General features: G+C 46.8%; 1 protein-coding gene across 4 annotated transcripts in view; it reads right to left on the bottom strand.

Moving 5' to 3' along the window:
* Positions 1 to 22292, bottom strand: part of DPYD (dihydropyrimidine dehydrogenase) — an 850395-nt gene that overhangs the window by 1221 nt on the left and 826882 nt on the right. For all 4 annotated transcript variants that reach the window (XM_069967717.1, XM_069967718.1, XM_069967720.1 and 1 more), the window contains one exon: positions 1527 to 1667. In XM_069967717.1, the coding sequence (XP_069823818.1) occupies positions 1527 to 1667 (141 nt within the window). The remainder of the gene's footprint in view (positions 1 to 1526; positions 1668 to 22292) is intronic.

Below are 22292 nucleotides of genomic sequence, written 5' to 3'. Positions count from 1 at the left end.
TTCACAGCAGCTGGGCCCCCTTACATATATGGACAGTGTCACCTAGGTGGGGCTTCACAGCAGCTGGGCCCCCTCTCCTATATGGCCAGTGTCACCTAGGCGGAGCTTCACAGCAGCTGGGCCCCCTCTCCTATATGGCCAGTGTCACCTAGGTGGGGCTTCACAGCAGCTGGGCCCCCTCTCCTATATGGCCAGTGTCACCTAGGCGGAGCTTCACAGCAGCTGGGCCCCCTCTTCTATATGGACAATGTCAGCAAGGCGGGGCTTTACAGCAGCTGGGCTCCTTTTTCTATATGGACAGTGTCACCTAGGCGGGGCTTCACAGCAGCTGGGCTCCCTCTTCTATATGGGCAGTGTCACCTAGGCGGGGCTTCACACTAGCTGGGCCCTATTCCTATATGGATAGTGTCACCTAGTCGGGGCTTCAAAGCAGTTGGGCTCCCTCTTCTATATTGAAAGTGTCATCTAGGTGGGGCTTCAAAGCAGTTGGGCCCCATTTCTATATGGACAGTATCATGTAAGCAGAGCTTCGAAGCAGTTGGGCTTTCTCTCCAATATGGCCTCTGTCACCTAGGCGGGGCTTCAGAGCAGTTGGGTTCGGTTCGAAGCAGTTGGGCTCCTTCTCCTATATGGACAGGACCCCCTCTCCCCGCCTAGGTGACACTGTCCGCCGATGAAATAAAGAGATTTAGAGCAGAAAGACGACACAGACAAGTGTTATATATGGAATGGGCAGCACCTAAGCCAGTGGATGGCGCAAAGAACCATACATTGGGGGGGGGCACTTTAAGTGGTTTCCTAAGATGACATCTGGGATATTCAGATTTTTAACTGTCCAGAACTGTATTTGGGGAAAACAATAAGAGATTGTAATAAAGTCTCAGCAATGTAAAGGAGGGAAGATAAATAAGTAACAAGTAGCAGGATGTGCCCCTTCCCTCATACACAACCATGAATTGGGCCGGGTTTACAAAATCCACTGCTGTTTTACATCCAAGTTCTGGCAAAAATAGGACCTGTAAGCAAGTGTGCCCATGGGTGTCTATGGCGTGCCCATGGGGTGTCTATGGTGTGCCCATGGGGTGTCTATGGTGTGCCCATGGGGTGTCTATGGTGTGCCCATGGGGTGTCTATGGCGTGCCCATGGGGTTTCTATGGCGTGCCCATGGGGTGTCTATGGTATGCTCATGGTGTGTCTATGGTGTGCCCATGGGGTGTCTATGGTGTGCCCATGGGGTGTCTATGGTGTGCCCATGGGGTGTCTATGGAGTGCCCATGGGGTTACTATAGGGTGACTATGGTGTGACTATAGGGTGTCAGAATATGCCCCGGGATCAGAATACAGAATTAGGAAGGGGGACACAGTTTGGATCAGAATACAGAAGCTATAATGCGCTGTGGTGTGACAGTACTATCACCCAATACCCCCCCCCCCTCCGTCATTCTTTGTTCCATAGATGTTCAGTTGTGTTAGAGACCCCCGAGCTGTGGTGACGATAAGATGAATAGAAGGAAGGCGGCGTTACCTGGTAGCCGGAGTCATTGCAGGTCATGTAGCACTTGCCACAGTTAATACACATCTCTTCATCAATCAGAGCCACAACTTGTTCTCTTATGTTTAATTCACCATATGATCCAATATACTGCAATGCTCGGCCAATTACGTCCTGGAGAAGGAGACAGAAGACATATTAAACCCATTCCGTTTCCCTTCTGTACGATAATTAAACTACAAAGAAAATCACATTATATGGGAACGCGTTCACGTCGGCTTCATGTTATGGGAGGCGACTTAAAGGGTCACTGATATTAACTGCTTCTATGCCAGAAGTGCAAAGAATGACGAGAGCTCCAGCCCCGGATACAGGGGGTGCAGGAACGTGCACCTCAGCACCTCTCCTTAGTCCTGGGATCTATGACTGCGGTCCCTGCATCGCTCTACCCCAACCATTAGAAGCAATATCAGAGATGACGAGCTATGGCGGAGACAAAAGCTACAGTGACAGAGAAGAATGGTTCTATTCTACAAGCTGCTGAGCAACCATGTGGCTGCCTGAGCATCTGCCCACACCTATCTGCCCCAATGCCCCGCACATGGCCCAACGGGAACATATTCTCAATGGTAACGGGACAAACCCTCTGTCCTCCACCAAATCCCTCTGTCTGTCCTCCACCAGACCCCTCTGTCTGTCCTCCACCAGACCCCTCTGTCTGTCCTCCACCAGATCCCTCTGTCTGTCTCCACCAGACCCCTCTGTCTGTCCTACACCAGACCCCTCTGTCTGTCCTGCACCAGATCCCTCTGTCTGTCCTCCACCAGACCCCTCTGTCTGTCCTTCACCAGACCCCTGTCTGTCCTCCACCAGATCCCTGTCTGTCTTCCACCAGATCCCTCTGTCTGTCCTCCACCAGACTCGTCTGTCCTCCACCAGATCCCTGTCTGTCTTCCACCAGATCCCTCTGTCTGTCCTCCACCAGACTCGTCTGTCTTTCACTAGACCCCTCTGTCTGTCCTGCACCAGATCCCACTGTCTGTCCTGCACCAGATCCCTCTGTCTGTCCTGCATCAGATCCCTCTGTCTGTCCTCCACCAGATCCCTCTGTCTGTCCTCCACCAGAACCCTCTGTCTGTCCTCCACCAGACCCCTCTGTCTGTCCTCCACCAGACCCCTCTGTCTGTCCTCCACCAGATCCCTCTGTCTGTCCTCCACCAGATCCCTCTGTCTGTCCTCCACCAGACCCCTCTGTCTGTCCTCCACCAGACCTCTCTGTCTGTGCACTACCAGATCTCTCTGTCTGTCCTTCACCAGATCCCTCTGTCCTCCACCAGACCCCTCTGTCTGTGCACTACCAGATCCCTCTGTCTGTCCTTCACCAGATCCCTCTGTCCTCCACCAGACCCCTCTGTCTGTGCACTACCAGACCCCTCTGTCTGTCCTCCACCAGATCCCTCTGTCCTCTACCAGATCCCTCTGTCTGTCCTCCACCAGATCCCTCTGTCTGTCCTTCACCAGACCCCTTTTCCTGTCCTCCACCAGATCCCTCTGTCTGTCCTCCACCAGATCCCTCTGTCTGTCCTTCACCAGATCCCTCTGTCTGTCCTTCACCAGACCCCTTTGCCTGTCCTCCACCAGATCCGTCTATCTGTCCTGCACAAAACCCTCTGTCTGTCCTGCACCAGAACCCTCTGTCTGTCCTGCACAAGATCCCTCTGTCTATCCTGCACCAGATTACTCTGTCTGTTCTGCACCAGATCCCCCTGTCTGTCCTCTACCAGACCCCTCTGTCTGTTCTCCACCAGATCCCTCTGTCTATCCTCCACCAGAACCCTCTGTCTGTCCTCCACCAGAACCCTCTGTCTGTCTTGCACCAGATCCCTCTGTCTGTCCTCCATCAGATCCCTCCGTCTATCCTCTACCAGATCCCCCTGTCCTCCACCAGATCCCCCTGTCCTCCACCAGATCCCTGTCTGTTCTTCACAAGATCCCTCTGTCTGTCCTCCACCAGACTCCTGTCTCTTCTTCACCAGATCCCTCTGTCTGTCCTCCACCAGACCCCTCTGTCTGTCCTCCACCAGACCCCTCTGTCTGTCCTCCACCAGACCGCTCTGTCTGTCCTACACCACATCCCGCTGTCTGTTCTCCACCAGATCCCATTGTCTGTCCTCCACCAGACCCCCTCTGTTTCTTCTCCACCAGATCCCTCTGTCTGTCCTGCACCAGATCCCCCTGTCTGTCCTCTACCAGAACCCTCTGTCTGTTCTCCACCAGACCCCTCTGTCTGTCCTCTACCAGATCCCCCTGTCCTCCACCAGATCCCTGTCTGTTCTCCACCAGATCCCTCTGTCTGTCCTCCACCAGACCCCTCTGTCTCTTCTCCACCAGATCCCTGTCTGTCCTGCACCAGACCCCTCTGTCTGTCCTGCACCAGACCCCTCTGTCTATCCTGCACTAGATCCCTCTGTCTGTCCTGCACCAGACCCCTCTGTCTGTCCTGCACCAGACTCCTCTGTCTGTCCTCCACCAGATCCCTCTGTCTGTCCTCCACCAGATCCCCCTGTCTGTCCTCCACCAGACCTCTCTGTCTGTCCTCCACCAGATCTCTCTGTCTGTCCTCCACTAGATCCCTCTGTCTGTCCTCCATCAGATCCCTCTGTCTGTCCTCCACCAGATCCCCCTGTCCTCCACCAGATCCCCTGTCCTCCACCAGATCCCTCTGTCTGTTCTTCACCAGATCCCTCTGTCTGTCCTCCACCAGACTCCTCTGTCTCTTCTTCACCAGATCCCTCTGTCTGTCCTCCACCAGACCCCTCTGTCTGTCCTCCACCAGATCCCTCTGTCTGTCCTCCACCAGATCCCTCTGTCTGTCCTCCACCAGATCCCTCTGTCTGTCCTTCACCAGACCCCTCTGTCTGTCCTCTACCAGATCCGTCTGTCCTCCACCAGATCCCTTTGTCTGTTCTTCACCACATGCCTCTGTCTGTCCTCCACCAGACCCCTCTGTCTCTTCTCCACCAGATCCCTGTCTGTCCTGCACCAGACCCCTCTGTCTGTCTTGCACCAGATCCCTCTGTCTGTCCTCCACCAGATCCCTCTGTCTGTCCTCCACCAGATCCCTCTGTCTATCCTGCACCAGACCCCTCTGTCTATCCTGCACTAGATCCCTCTGTCTGTAATGCACCAGACTCCTCTTTCTGTCCTCCACCAGATCCCTCTGTCTGTCCTCCACCAGAACCCTCTGTCTGTCCTCCACCAGAACCCTCTGTCTGTCCTCCACCAGATCCCTCTGTCTGTCCTCCACCAGATCCCTCTGTCTGTCCTCCACCAGATCCCTCTGTCTGTCCTCCACCAGATCCCTCTGTCTGTCCTCCACCAGACCCCTCTGTCTGTCCTCTACCAGATCCGTCTGTCCTCCACCAGATCCCTTTGTCTGTTCTTCACCACATGCCTCTGTCTGTCCTGCACCAGACTCCTCTGTCTCTTCTCCACCAGATCCCTGTCTGTCCTGCACCAGACCCCTCTGTCTGGCCTGCACCAGATCCCTCTGTCTGTCCTCCACCAGATCCCTCTGTCTGTCCTCCACCAGATCCCTCTGTCTATCTTGCACCAGACCCCTCTATCTATCCTGCACTAGATCCCTCTGTCTGTAATGCACCAGACTCCTCTGTCTGTCCTCCACCAGATCCCTCTGTCTGTCCTCCACCAGAACCCTCTGTCTGTCCTCCACCAGAACCCTCTGTCTGTCCTCTACCAGATCCCTCTGTCTGTCCTCCACCAGATTCCTCTGTCTGTCCTGCACCAGATCCCTCTGTCTGTCCTGCACCAGATCCCTCTGTCTGTCTTGCACCAGATCCCTCTGTCTGTCCTCCACCACATCCAGCTGTCTGTTCTCCACCACATCCTTCTGTCTGTCCTCCACCAGACCCCTCTGTCTCTTCTCCACCAGATCCCTGTCTGTCCTGCACCAGACCCCTCTGTCTGTCCTGCACCAGACCCCTCTGTCTGTCCTGCACCAGATCCCTCTTTCTGTCCTTTACCAGATCCCTCTGTCTGTCCTCCACCAGATCCCTCTGTCTGTTCTCCACCACATCCATCTGTCTGTCCTCCACCAGACCCCTCTGTCTCTTCTCCACCAGATCCCTGTCTGTCCTGCACCAGACCCCTCTGTCTGTCCTGCACCAGACCCCTCTGTCTGTCCTGCACCAGATCCCTCTGTCTGTCCTCCACCAGATCCCTGTCTATCCTGCACCAGACCCCTCTGTTTATCCTGCACCAGACCCCTCTGTCTGTCCTGCACCAGACCCCTCTGTCTGTCCTGCACCAGACACCTCTGTCTGTCCTCCACCAGATCCCTCTGTCTGTCCTCCATCAGATCCCTCTGTCTGTCCTCTACCAGATCCCCCTGTCCTCCACCAGATCCCCCTGTCCTCCACCAGATCCCTCTGTCTGTCCTCTACCAGATCCCCCTGTCCTCCACCAGATCCCCCTGTCCTCCACCAGATCCCTCTGTCTGTTCTTCACCAGATCCCCCTGTCCTCCACCAGACTTCTCTGTCTCTTCTTCACCAGATCCCTCTGTCTGTCCTCCACCAGACCCCTCTGTCTGTCCTCCACCAGATCCCTGTCTGTCCTCTACCAGATCCCTCTGTCTGTCCTCCACCAGACCCCTCTGTCTGTCCTCCACCAGACCCCTCTGTCTGTCCTCTACCAGATCCCCCTGTCCTCCACCAGATCCCCCTGTCCTCCACCAGATCCCTCTGTCTGTCCTCTACCAGATCCCCCTGTCCTCCACCAGATCCCCCTGTCCTCCACCAGATCCCTCTGTCTGTTCTTCACCAGATCCCCCTGTCCTCCACCAGACTTCTCTGTCTCTTCTTCACCAGATCCCTCTGTCTGTCCTCCACCAGACCCCTCTGTCTGTCCTCCACCAGATCCCTGTCTGTCCTCCACCAGATCCCTCTGTCTGTCCTCCACTAGATCCCTGTCTGTCCTCCACCAGACCCCTCTGTCTGTCCTCCACCAGACCCCTCTGTCTGTCCTCTACCAGATCCCCCTCTACTCCACCAGATCCCTCTGTCTGTCCTCCACCAGATCCCTCTGTCTGTTCTCCACCACACCCCTCTGTCTCTTCTCCACCAGATCCCTGTCTGTCCTGCACCAGACCCCTCTGTCTGTCCTGCACCAGATCCCTCTGTCTATCCTGCACCAGACCCCTGTCTGTCCTGCACCAGACACCTCTGTCTGTCCTCCACCAGATCCCTCTGTCTGTCCTCCACCACATCCCTGTCTGTCCTCCACCAGAACCCTCTGTCTGTCCTCCACCAGAACCCTCTGTCTGACCTCCACCAGATCCCTCTGTCTGTCCTCCACCAGATCCCTCTGTCTGTCCTGCACCAGATCCCTCTGTCTGTCCTGCACCAGATCCCTCTGTCTGTCTTGCACCAGATCCCTCTGTCTGTCCTCCACCACATCCAGCTGTCTGTTCTCCACCACATCCTTCTGTCTGTCCTCCACCAGACCCCTCTGTCTCTTCTCCACCAGATCCCTGTCTGTCCTGCACCAGACCCCTCTGTCTGTCCTGCACCAGACCCCTCTGTCTGTCCTGCACCAGATCCCTCTTTCTGTCCTTTACCAGATCCCTCTGTCTGTCCTCCACCAGATCCCTCTGTCTGTTCTCCACCACATCCCTCTGTCTGTCCTCCACCAGACCCCTCTGTCTCTTCTCCACCAGATCCCTGTCTGTCCTGCACCAGACCCCTCTGTCTGTCCTGCACCAGACCCCTCTGTCTGTCCTGCACCAGATCCCTCTGTCTGTCCTCCACCAGATCCCTCTGTCTATCCTGCACCAGACCCCTCTGTTTATCCTGCACCAGACCCCTCTGTCTGTCCTGCACCAGACCCCTCTGTCTGTCCTGCACCAGACACCTCTGTCTGTCCTCCACCAGATCCCTCTGTCTGTCCTCCATCAGATCCCTCTGTCTGTCCTCTACCAGATCCCCCTGTCCTCCACCAGATCCCCCTGTCCTCCACCAGATCCCTCTGTCTGTCCTCTACCAGATCCCCCTGTCCTCCACCAGATCCCCCTGTCCTCCACCAGATCCCTCTGTCTGTTCTTCACCAGATCCCCCTGTCCTCCACCAGACTTCTCTGTCTCTTCTTCACCAGATCCCTCTGTCTGTCCTCCACCAGACCCCTCTGTCTGTCCTCCACCAGATCCCTGTCTGTCCTCTACCAGATCCCTCTGTCTGTCCTCCACTAGATCCCTCTGTCTGTCCTCCACCAGACCCCTCTGTCTGTCCTCCACCAGACCCCTCTGTCTGTCCTCTACCAGATCCCCCTGTCCTCCACCAGATCCCCCTGTCCTCCACCAGATCCCTCTGTCTGTCCTCTACCAGATCCCCCTGTCCTCCACCAGATCCCCCTGTCCTCCACCAGATCCCTCTGTCTGTTCTTCACCAGATCCCCCTGTCCTCCACCAGACTTCTCTGTCTCTTCTTCACCAGATCCCTCTGTCTGTCCTCCACCAGACCCCTCTGTCTGTCCTCCACCAGATCCCTGTCTGTCCTCCACCAGATCCCTCTGTCTGTCCTCCACTAGATCCCTGTCTGTCCTCCACCAGACCCCTCTGTCTGTCCTCCACCAGACCCCTCTGTCTGTCCTCTACCAGATCCCCCTCTACTCCACCAGATCCCTCTGTCTGTCCTCCACCAGATCCCTCTGTCTGTTCTCCACCACACCCCTCTGTCTCTTCTCCACCAGATCCCTGTCTGTCCTGCACCAGACCCCTCTGTCTGTCCTGCACCAGATCCCTCTGTCTATCCTGCACCAGACCCCTGTCTGTCCTGCACCAGACACCTCTGTCTGTCCTCCACCAGATCCCTCTGTCTGTCCTCCACCACATCCCTGTCTGTCCTCCACCAGAACCCTCTGTCTGTCCTCCACCAGAACCCTCTGTCTGACCTCCACCAGAACCCTCTGTCTGTCCTCCACCAGATCCCCGTCTGTCCTCCACCAGATTCCTCTGTCTGTCCTCCACCAGAACCCTGTCTGTCCTCCACCAGTTCCCTGTCTGTCCTCCACCAGACCCCTTTGTCTGTCCTCCACCAGATCCCACTGTCTATGCTCCACCAGACCTCTCTGTCTGTCCTCCACCAGATCTCTCTCTGTCCTCCACCAGATCCCTCTGTCTGTCCTCCATCAGATCCCTCTGTCTGTCCTCCACCAGATCCCCCTGTCCTCCACCAGATCCCTCTGTCTGTTCTTCACCAGATCCCTCTGTCCTCCATCAGACTCCTCTGTCTCTTCTTCACCAGATCCCTCTGTCTGTCCTCTACCAGACCCCTCTGTCTGTCCTCCACCAGACCCCTCTGTCTGTCCTCTACCAGATCCCCCTCTACTCCACCAGATCCCTCTGTCTGTCCTCCACCAGATCTCTCTGTCTGTCCTCCACCAGACCCCTCTGTCTCTTCTCCACCAGACCCCTGTCTCTTCTCCACCAGATCCCTGTCTGTCCTGCACCAGACCCCTCTGTCTGTCCTGCACCAGATCCCTCTGTCTATCCTGCACTAGACCCCTCTGTCTATCCTGCACCAGACCCCTCTGTCTGTCCTCCACCAGATCCCACTGTCTATGCTCAACCAGACCTCTCTTTCTGTCCTCCACCAGATCTCTCTCTGTCCTCCACCAGATCCCTCTGTCTGTCCTCCATCAGAACCCTCTGTCTGTCCTCCACCAGATCCCCGTCTGTCCTCCACCAGATCCCTCTGTCTGTCCTCCATCAGATCCCCCTGTCCTCCACCAGATCCCCCTGTCCTCCACCAGATCCCTCTGTCTGTTCTTCACCAGATCCCCCTGTCCTCCACCAGACTCCTCTGTCTCTTCTTCACCAGATCCCTCTGTCTGTCCTCCACCAGACCCCTCTGTCTGTCCTCCACCAGATCCCTCTGTCTGTCCTCCACTAGATCCCTCTGTCTGTCCTCCACCAGACCCCTCTGTCTGTCCTCCACCAGACCCCTCTGTCTGTCCTCTACCAGATCCCCCTCTACTCCACCAGATCCCTCTGTCTGTCCTCCACCAGATCCCTCTGTCTGTTCTCCACCACATCCCTCTGTCTGTCCTCCACCAGACCCCTCTGTCTCTTCTCCACCAGATCCCTGTCTGTCCTGCACCAGACCCCTCTGTCTGTCCTGCACCAGATCCCTCTGTCTGTCCTCCACCAGATCCCTCTGTCTATCCTGCACCAGACCCCTCTGTCTGTCCTGCACCAGACACCTCTGTCTGTCCTCCACCACATCCCTGTCTGTCCTCCACCAGAACCCTCTGTCTGACCTCCACCAGAACCCTCTGTCTGTCCTCCACCAGATCCCCGTCTGTCCTCCACCAGATTCCTCTGTCTGTCCTCCACCAGATCCCTCTGTCTGTCCTGCACCAGATCCCTCTGTCTGTCCTGCACCAGATCCCTCTGTCTGTCCTCCACCATATCCCGCTGTCTGTTCTCCACCAGACCCCTCTGTCTGTCCTCCCCCAGACCCCTGTTTCTTCTTCACCAGATCCCTCTGTCTGTCCTGCACCAGACCCCTCTGTCTGTCCTGCACCAGACCCCTCTGTCTGTCCTCCACCAGATCCCTCTGTCTGTCCTCCACCAGATCCCTCTGTCTGTCCTCCACCAGATCCCTCTGTTTGTCCTCCACCAGATCCCTCTGTCTGTCCTCCACCAGACCCCTCTGTCTGTCCTGTACCAGATCCCTCTGTCTGTCCTGCACCAGATCCCTCTGATTGTCCTCTACCAGATCCCTCTGTCTGTGCTCCACCAGACCCATCTGTCTGTTCTGCCCTAGATCCCTCTGTCTGTCCTCCACCAGACCCCTCTGTCTGTCCTGCACCAGATCCCTCTGTCTGTCCTCCACCAGACCCCTCTGTTTGTCCTGTACCAGATCCCTCTGTCTGTCCTGCACCAGACCCCTCTGTCTATCCTTCGTCAGACTCCTCTGCCCCCTCCAGATTCCTTTTCCTCTTGAAGACTCCTCCGTTCCCTCTTAGTATGTTGAGTATGTATGTTCTTGTATGGTGAGGACCACTGTGAGGACTAGTTAGACTAGCAGTACGTCTACATGGCACCGTTCTCCTCCTGTCAACGACATACTGGATCCAGACCCCAAACTTCTGGTCCTGGTTAGATAAATGGGATATGCTGGAAATCTGATTCCTGAAACGTATCCGGGGTCCTGGCTGCAGTTCTGTCAAAACTATCGGTATCTGAATAAAGTCTCCAGATATTATCGCGAGTCACAAATCATATTCACAATGTAGACAAAACCAGAGAAAACACAGCTATAGTCCTATATATAGAGAGCACACAGCTATAGTCCTATATATATAGAGAGCACACAGCTATAGTCCTATATATATAGAGAGCACACAGCTATAGTCCTATATATAGAGAGCACACAGCTATAGTCCTATATATAGAGAGAGAGCACACAGCTATAGTCCTATATAGAGAGAGAGCACACAGCTATAGTCCTATATATAGAGAGAGAGCACACAGCTATAGTCCTATATATATAGAGAGAGCACACAGCTATAGTCCTATATATAGAGAGAGCACAGCTATAGTCCTATTTATAGAGAGCACACAGCTATAGTCCTATATATATAGAGAGAGCACACAGCTATAGTCCTATATATAGAGAGAGAGCACACAGCTATAGTCCTATATATAGAGAGCGCACAGCTATAGTCCTATATATAGAGAGCGCACAGCTATAGTCCTATATATAGAGAGCACACAGCTATAGTCCTATATATATATAGAGAGCACACAGCTATAGTCCTATATATATATATATATAGATCACACAGCTATAGTCCTATATAGAGAGAGCACACAGCTATAGTCCTATATATAGAGAGCACACAGCTATAGTCCTATATATAGAGAGAGAGCACACAGCTATAGTCCTATATATATAGAGAGAGAGCACACAGCTATAGTCCTATATATAGAGAGCACACAGCTATAGTCCTATACAGAGAGCACACAGCTATAGTCCTATATATATAGAGAGAGAGCACACAGCTATAGTCCTATATATAGAGAGCACACAGCTATAGTCCTATATATAGAGAGCACACAGCTATAGTCCTATATATAGAGAGAGCACACAGCTATAGTCCTATATAGAGAGAGCACACAGCTATAGTCCTATATAGAGAGAGAGCACACAGCTATAGTCCTATATATAGAGAGAGCACACAGCTATAGTCCTATATAGAGAGAGAGCACACAGCTATAGTCCTATATATAGAGAGAGAGCACACAGCTATAGTCCTATAGAGAGCACACAGCTATAGTCCTATATAGAGAGAGAGCACACAGCTATAGTCCTATATAGAGAGAGAGCACACAGCTATAGTCCTATAGAGAGCACACAGCTATAGTCCTATATAGAGAGCACAGCTATAGTCCTATATATAGAGAGCACACAGCTATAGTCCTATATAGAGAGAGAGCACACAGCTATAGTCTTATAGAGAGCACACAGCTATAGTCCTATATAGAGAGCACAGCTATAGTCCTATATAGAGAGAGCACACAGCTATAGTCCTATATATACAGAGAAAGCACACAGCTATAGTCCTATATATAGAGAGAGAGCACACAGCTATAGTCCTTTATATAGAGAGAGCACACAGCTATAGTCCTATATACATATAGAGAGCACACAGCTATAATCCTATACAGAGAGAGAGAGAGCAGACAGCTATAGTCCTATATATAGAGAGATAGCACACAGCTATAGTCCTATATATATAGAGAGAGCACAGCTATAGTCCTATATATATAGAGAGAGAGCACACAGCTATAGACCTATATATACAGAGCACACAGCTATAGTCCTATACAGAGAGAGCACATAGCTATAGTCCTATATATAGAGAGCACACAGCTATAGTCCTATATATATAGAGAGAGAGAGCACACAGCTATAGTCCTATACAGAGAGAGCACACAGCTATAGTCCTATATATAGAGAGAGAGCACACAGCTATAGTCCTTTATATAAAGAGAGCACACAGCTATAGTCCTATATACATATAGAGAGCACACAGCTATAATCCTATACAGAGAGAGAGAGAGCAGACAGCTATAGTCCTATATATAGAGAGATAGCACACAGCTATAGTCCTATATATATAGAGAGAGCACAGCTATAGTCCTATATATATAGAGAGAGAGCACACAGCTATAGTCCTATATATAGAGAGCACACAGCTATAGTCCTATACAGAGAGAGCACATAGCTATAGTCCTATATATAGAGAGCACACAGCTATAGTCCTATATATATAGAGAGAGAGAGCACACAGCTATAGTCCTATACAGAGAGAGCACACAGCTATAGTCCTATATATAGAGAGCACACAGCTATAGTCCTATATATATAGAGAGAGAGCACACAGCTATAGACCTATATATATATAGAGAGCACACAGCTATAGTCCTATACAGAGAGAGCACACAGCTATAGTCCTATATATAGAGAGCACACAGCTATAGTCCTATATATAGAGAGCACACAGTTATAGTCCTATATATAGAGAGCACACAGCTATAGTCCTTTACAGAGAGAGCACACAGCTATAGTCCTATACAGAGAGAGCACACAGCTATAGTCCTATATATACAGAGAGAGCACACAGCTATAGTCCTATATATATAGAGAGAGAGCACACAGCTATAGTCCTATATATAGAGAGCACACAGCTATAGTCCTATATATAGAGAGCACACAGCTATAGTCCTATATATAGAGAGAACACACAGCTATAGTCCTATACAGAGAGCACACAGCTATAGTCCTATATATAGAGAGCACACAGCTATAGTCCTATATATACAGAGAGAGCACAAAGCTATAGTCCTATACAGAGAGAGCACATAGCTATAGTCCTATACAGAGAGAGCACACAGCTATAGTCCTATATATAGAGATCACACAGCTATAGTCCTATATATAGAGATCACACAGCTATAGTCCTATATATAGAGAGCACACAGCTATAGTCCTATATATAGAGAGCACACAGCTGTAGTCCTATATATAGAGAGCACACAGCTATAGTCCTATATATAGAGATCACACAGCTATAGTCCTATATATAGAGAGCACACAGCTATAGTCCTATATATAGAGATCACACAGCTATAGTCCTATATATAGAGATCACACAGCTATAATCCTATATATAGAGAGCACACAGCTATAGTCCTATATATAGAGAGCACACAGCTATAGTCCTATATATAGAGAGCACACAGCTATAGTCCTATATATAGAGAGCACACAACTATAGTCCTATATATAGAGAGCACACAGCTATAGTCCTATATATATAGAGAGAGATAGCACACAGCTATAGTCCTATACAGAGAGAGCACAGCTATAGTCCTATATATAGAGAGAGAGCACACAGCTATAGTCCTATATAGAGAGCACACAACTATAGTCCTATATAGAGAGAGAGCACACAACTATAGTCCTATATAGAGAGCACACAGCTATAGTCCTATATATAGAGAGAGCACACATCTATAGTCCTATATATAGAGAGCACACAGCTATAGTCCTATATATATAGAGAGCACACAGCTATAGTCCTATATATATATATATATAGATCACACAGCTATAGTCCTATATAGAGAGAGCACACAGCTATAGTCCTATATATAGAGAGCACACAGCTATAGTCCTATATATAGAGAGCACACAGCTATAGTCCTATATATAGAGAGCACACAGCTATAGTCCTATATATAGAGAGAGCACACAGCTATAGTCCTATATATAGAGAGAGAGCACACAGCTATAGTCCTATATATAGAGAGAGCACACAGCTATAGTCCTATATATATAGAGAGAGAGCACACAGCTATAGTCCTATATATAGAGAGCACACAGCTATAGTCCTATATATATAGAGCACACAGCTATAGTCCTATATATAGAGAGCACACAGCTATAGTCCTATATAGAGAGAGCACACAGCTATAGTCCTATATATATAGAGAGAGCACACAGCTATAGTCCTATATATAGAGAGAGAGCACACAGCTATAGTCCTATATATATAGAGAGCACACAGCAATAGTCCTATATATATAGAGAGAGAGCACACAGCTATAGTCCTATGGAGAGCACACAGCTATAGTCCTATATATAGAGAGAGCACACAGCTATAGTCCTATAGAGAGCACACAGCTATAGTCCTATATAGAGAGAGCACACAGCTATAGTCCTATAGAGAGCACACAGCTATAGTCCTATATATATAGAGCACACAGCTATAGTCCTATATAGAGAGAAGCACACAGCTATAGTCCTATATTTACAGAGAGAGCACACAGCTATAGTCCTATATATAGAGAGAGCACACAGCTATAGTCCTATATACATATAGAGAGCACACAGCTATAATCCTATACAGAGAGAGAGAGAGCAGACAGCTATAGTCCTATATATAGAGAGATAGCACACAGCTATAGTCCTATATATATAGAGAGAGCACAGCTATAGTCCTATATATATAGAGAGAGAGCACACAGCTATAGACCTATATATAGAGAGCACACAGCTATAGTCCTATATATAGAGAGAGAGCACACAGCTATAGTCCTATACAGAGAGAGCACACAGCTATAGTCCTATATATAGAGAGCACACAGCTATAGTCCTATATATAGAGAGCTAGTACAAAGCTATAGTCCTATATATATAGAGAGAGCACAGCTATAGTCCCTATATATATAGAGAGAGCACACAGCTATAGACCTATATATAGAGAGCACACAGCTATAGTCCTATATATAGAGAGAGAGCACACAGCTATAGTCCTATATAGAGAGAGCACACAGCTATAGTCCTATACAGAGAGAGCACACAGATATAGTCCTATATATATAGAGAGCACACAGCTATAGACCTATATATAGAGAGCACACAGCTATAGACCTATATATAGAGAGCACACAGCTATAGTCCTATACAGAGAGAGCACACAGCTATAGTCCTATATATATAGAGAGCACACAGCTATAGTCCTATACAGAGAGAGCACACAGCTATAGACCTATATATATATAGAGAGAGAGCACACAGCTATAGACCTATATATATATAGAGAGAGCACACAGCTATAGTCCTATACAGAGAGAGCACAGCTATAGTCCTATATATATAGAGAGAGCACACAGCTATAGACCTATATATATAGAGAGAGAGCACACAGCTATAGACCTATATATATAGAGAGCACACAGCTATAGTCCTATATATAGAGAACACACAGCTATAGTCCTATATATATAGAGAGCACACAGCTATAGTCCTATATATAGAGAGAACACAGCTATAGTCCTATATATAGAGAGCACACAGCTATATTCCTATATATAGAGAGCACACAGCTATAGTCCTATATATAGAGAGCACACAGCTATAGTCCTATATATAGAGAGCACACAGCTATATTCCTATATATAGAGAGCACACAGCTATAGTCCTATATATAGAGAGCACACAGCTATAGTCCTATATATAGAGAGCACACAGCTATAGTCCTATATATAGAGAGCACACAGCTATATTCCTATATATAGAGAGCACACAGCTATAGTCCTATATATAGAGAGCACACAGCTATATTCCTATATATAGAGAGCACACAGCTGTAGTCCTATATATGGAGTCTGGAGAGCACACAGCTATAGTCCTATACAGAGAGAGCACACAGCTATAGTCCTATATATATAGAGAGAGAGCACACAGCTATAGTCCTATATATACAGAGAGAGCACACAGCTATAGTCCTATATATATATAGAGAGAGCACACAGCTATAGTCCTATATATAGAGAGAGAGCACACAGCTATAGTCCTATATATATAGAGAGAGAGCACACAGCTATAGTCCTATATATATAGAGAGAGAGCACACAGCTATAGTCCTATATATAGAGAGAACACACAGCTATAGTCCTATATATAGAGAGAGAGCACACAGCTATAGTCCTATATATAGAGAGAGCACACAGCTATAGTCCTATATACAGAGAGAGCACACAGCTATAGTCCTATATATAGAGAGCACACAGCTATAGTCCTATATATATAGAGAGAGATAGCACACAGCTATAGTCCTATACAGAGAGAGCACAGCTATAGTCCTATATAGAGAGCACACAGCTATAGTCCTATATATAGAGAGAGAGCACACAGCTATAGTCCTATATATAGAGAGAGAGCACACAGCTATAGTCCTATACATATAGAGAGAACACAGCTATAGTCCTATATATAGAGAGCACACAGCTATAGTCCTATATATAGAGAGCACACAGCTATAGTCCTATATATAGAGAGCACACAGCTATAGTCCTATATATAGAGAGCACACAGCTATAGTCCTATATATAGAGAGCACACAGCTATATTCCTATATATAGAGAGCACACAGCTGTAGTCCTATATATGGAGTCTGGAGAGCACACAGCTATAGTCCTATACAGAGAGAGCACACAGCTATAGTCCTATATATATAGAGAGAGAGCACACAGCTATAGTCCTATATATACAGAGAGAGCACACAGCTATAGTCCTATATATATATAGAGAGAGCACACAGCTATAGTCCTATATATAGAGAGGGAGCACACAGCTATAGTCCTATATATATAGAGAGAGAGCACACAGCTATAGTCCTATATATAGAGAGAGAGCACACAGCTATAGTCCTATATATATAGAGAGAGAGCACACAGCTATAGTCCCTATATATATAGAGAGAGAGCACACAGCTATAGTCCTATATATAGAGAGAGAGCACACAGCTATAGTCCTATATATATAGAGAGAGAGCACACAGCTATAGTCCTATATATAGAGAGAACACACAGCTATAGTCCTATATATAGAGAGAGAGCACACAGCTATAGTCCTATATATAGAGAGAGCACACAGCTATAGTCCTATATACAGAGAGAGCACACAGCTATAGTCCTATATATAGAGAGCACACAGCTATAGTCCTATATATATAGAGAGAGATAGCACACAGCTATAGTCCTATACAGAGAGAGCACAGCTATAGTCCTATATATAGAGATCACACAGCTATAGTCCTATATATAGAGATCACACAGCTATAGTCCTATATATAGAGATCACACAGCTATAGTCCTATATATAGAGATCACACAGCTATAGTCCTATATATAGAGAGCACACAGCTATAGTCCAATATATAGAGAGCACACAGCTATAGTCCTATATATAGAGAGCACACAGCTATAGTCCTATATATAGAGAGCACACAACTATAGTCCTATATATAGAGAGCACACAGCTATAGTCCTATATATATAGAGAGAGATAGCACACAGCTATAGTCCTATACAGAGAGAGCACAGCTATAGTCCTATATATAGAGAGAGAGCACACAGCTATAGTCCTATATAGAGAGCACACAACTATAGTCCTATATAGAGAGAGAGCACACAACTATAGTCCTATATAGAGAGCACACAGCTATAGTCCTATATATAGAGAGAGCACACATCTATAGTCCTATATATAGAGAGCACACAGCTATAGTCCTATATATATAGAGAGCACACAGCTATAGTCCTATATATATATATATAGATCACACAGCTATAGTCCTATATAGAGAGAGCACACAGCTATAGTCCTATATATAGAGAGCACACAGCTATAGTCCTATATATAGAGAGCACACAGCTATAGTCCTATATATAGAGAGCACACAGCTATAGTCCTATATATAGAGAGAGCACACAGCTATAGTCCTATATATAGAGAGAGAGCACACAGCTATAGTCCTATATATAGAGAGAGCACACAGCTATAGTCCTATATATATAGAGAGAGAGCACACAGCTATAGTCCTATATATAGAGAGCACACAGCTATAGTCCTATATATATAGAGCACACAGCTATAGTCCTATATATAGAGAGCACACAGCTATAGTCCTATATAGAGAGAGCACACAGCTATAGTCCTATATATATAGAGAGAGCACACAGCTATAGTCCTATATATAGAGAGAGAGCACACAGCTATAGTCCTATATATATAGAGAGCACACAGCAATAGTCCTATATATATAGAGAGAGAGCACACAGCTATAGTCCTATGGAGAGCACACAGCTATAGTCCTATATATAGAGAGAGCACACAGCTATAGTCCTATAGAGAGCACACAGCTATAGTCCTATATAGAGAGAGCACACAGCTATAGTCCTATAGAGAGCACACAGCTATAGTCCTATATATATAGAGCACACAGCTATAGTCCTATATAGAGAGAGCACACAGCTATAGTCCTATATTTACAGAGAGAGCACACAGCTATAGTCCTATATATAGAGAGAGCACACAGCTATAGTCCTATATACATATAGAGAGCACACAGCTATAATCCTATACAGAGAGAGAGAGAGCAGACAGCTATAGTCCTATATATAGAGAGATAGCACACAGCTATAGTCCTATATATATAGAGAGAGCACAGCTATAGTCCTATATATATAGAGAGAGAGCACACAGCTATAGACCTATATATAGAGAGCACACAGCTATAGTCCTATATATAGAGAGAGAGCACACAGCTATAGTCCTATACAGAGAGAGCACACAGCTATAGTCCTATATATAGAGAGCACACAGCTATAGTCCTATATATAGAGAGCTAGTACAAAGCTATAGTCCTATATATATAGAGAGAGCACAGCTATAGTCCTATATATATATAGAGAGAGCACACAGCTATAGACCTATATATAGAGAGCACACAGCTATAGTCCTATATATAGAGAGAGAGCACACAGCTATAGTCCTATATAGAGAGAGCACACAGCTATAGTCCTATACAGAGAGAGCACACAGATATAGTCCTATATATATAGAGAGCACACAGCTATAGACCTATATATAGAGAGCACACAGCTATAGACCTATATATAGAGAGCACACAGCTATAGTCCTATACAGAGAGAGCACACAGCTATAGTCCTATATATATAGAGAGCACACAGCTATAGTCCTATACAGAGAGAGCACACAGCTATAGACCTATATATATATAGAGAGAGAGCACACAGCTATAGACCTATATATATATAGAGAGAGCACACAGCTATAGTCCTATACAGAGAGAGCACAGCTATAGTCCTATATATATAGAGAGAGCACACAGCTATAGACCTATATATATAGAGAGAGAGCACACAGCTATAGACCTATATATATAGAGAGCACACAGCTATAGTCCTATATATAGAGAACACACAGCTATAGTCCTATATATATAGAGAGCACACAGCTATAGTCCTATATATAGAGAGAACACAGCTATAGTCCTATATATAGAGAGCACACAGCTATATTCCTATATATAGAGAGCACACAGCTATAGTCCTATATATAGAGAGCACACAGCTATAGTCCTATATATAGAGAGCACACAGCTATATTCCTATATATAGAGAGCACACAGCTATAGTCCTATATATAGAGAGCACACAGCTATATTCCTATATATAGAGAGCACACAGCTATAGTCCTATATATAGAGAGCACACAGCTATATTCCTATATATAGAGAGCACACAGCTATAGTCCTATATATAGAGAGCACACAGCTATATTCCTATATATAGAGAGCACACAGCTGTAGTCCTATATATGGAGTCTGGAGAGCACACAGCTATAGTCCTATACAGAGAGAGCACACAGCTATAGTCCTATATATATAGAGAGAGAGCACACAGCTATAGTCCTATATATACAGAGAGAGCACACAGCTATAGTCCTATATATATATAGAGAGAGCACACAGCTATAGTCCTATATATAGAGAGAGAGCACACAGCTATAGTCCTATATATATAGAGAGAGAGCACACAGCTATAGTCCTATATATATAGAGAGAGAGCACACAGCTATAGTCCTATATATAGAGAGAGCACACAGCTATAGTCCTATATATAGAGAGAGAGCACACAGCTATAGTCCTATATATAGAGAGAGCACACAGCTATAGTCCTATATACAGAGAGAGCACACAGCTATAGTCCTATATATAGAGAGCACACAGCTATAGTCCTATATATATAGAGAGAGATAGCACACAGCTATAGTCCTATACAGAGAGAGCACAGCTATAGTCCTATATAGAGAGCACACAGCTATAGTCCTATATATAGAGAGAGAGCACACAGCTATAGTCCTATATATAGAGAGAGAGCACACAGCTATAGTCCTATACATATAGAGAGAACACAGCTATAGTCCTATATATAGAGAGCACACAGCTATATTCCTATATATAGAGAGCACACAGCTATAGTCCTATATATAGAGAGCACACAGCTATAGTCCTATATACAGAGAGCACACAGCTATAGTCCTATATATAGAGAGCACACAGCTATATTCCTATATATAGAGAGCACACAGCTGTAGTCCTATATATGGAGTCTGGAGAGCACACAGCTATAGTCCTATACAGAGAGAGCACACAGCTATAGTCCTATATATATAGAGAGAGAGCACACAGCTATAGTCCTATATATACAGAGAGAGCACACAGCTATAGTCCTATATATATATAGAGAGAGCACACAGCTATAGTCCTATATATAGAGAGAGAGCACACAGCTATAGTCCTATATATATAGAGAGAGAGCACACAGCTATAGTCCTATATATAGAGAGAGAGCACACAGCTATAGTCCTATATATATAGAGAGAGAGCACACAGCTATAGTCCTATATATATAGAGAGAGAGCACACAGCTATAGTCCTATATATAGAGAGAGAGCACACAGCTATAGTCCTATATATATAGAGAGAGAGCACACAGCTATAGTCCTATATATAGAGAGAACACACAGCTATAGTCCTATATATAGAGAGAGAGCACACAGCTATAGTCCTATATATAGAGAGAGCACACAGCTATAGTCCTATATACAGAGAGAGCACACAGCTATAGTCCTATATATAGAGAGCACACAGCTATAGTCCTATATATATAGAGAGAGATAGCACACAGCTATAGTCCTATACAGAGAGAGCACAGCTATAGTCCTATATATAGAGATCACACAGCTATAGTCCTATATATAGAGAGCACACAGCTATAGTCCTATATATAGAGATCACACAGCTATAGTCCTATATATAGAGATCACACAGCTATAGTCCTATATATAGAGAGCACACAGCTATAGTCCAATATATAGAGAGCACACAGCTATAGTCCTATATATAGAGAGCACACAGCTATAGTCCTATATATAGAGAGCACACAACTATAGTCCTATATATAGAGAGCACACAGCTATAGTCCTATATATATAGAGAGAGATAGCACACAGCTATAGTCCTATACAGAGAGAGCACAGCTATAGTCCTATATATAGAGAGAGAGCACACAGCTATAGTCCTATATAGAGAGCACACAACTATAGTCCTATATAGAGAGAGAGCACACAACTATAGTCCTATATAGAGAGCACACAGCTATAGTCCTATATATAGAGAGAGCACACATCTATAGTCCTATATATAGAGAGCACACAGCTATAGTCCTATATATATAGAGAGCACACAGCTATAGTCCTATATATATATATATAGATCACACAGCTATAGTCCTATATAGAGAGAGCACACAGCTATAGTCCTATATATAGAGAGCACA

Source organism: Dendropsophus ebraccatus, chromosome 4 (genome assembly GCF_027789765.1).
Source record: "Dendropsophus ebraccatus isolate aDenEbr1 chromosome 4, aDenEbr1.pat, whole genome shotgun sequence".
NCBI lineage: Eukaryota > Metazoa > Chordata > Amphibia > Anura > Hylidae > Dendropsophus > Dendropsophus ebraccatus.
Note: the sequence above shows the minus strand (reverse complement) of the source record. Positions and strands in the feature narration are given on the sequence as shown.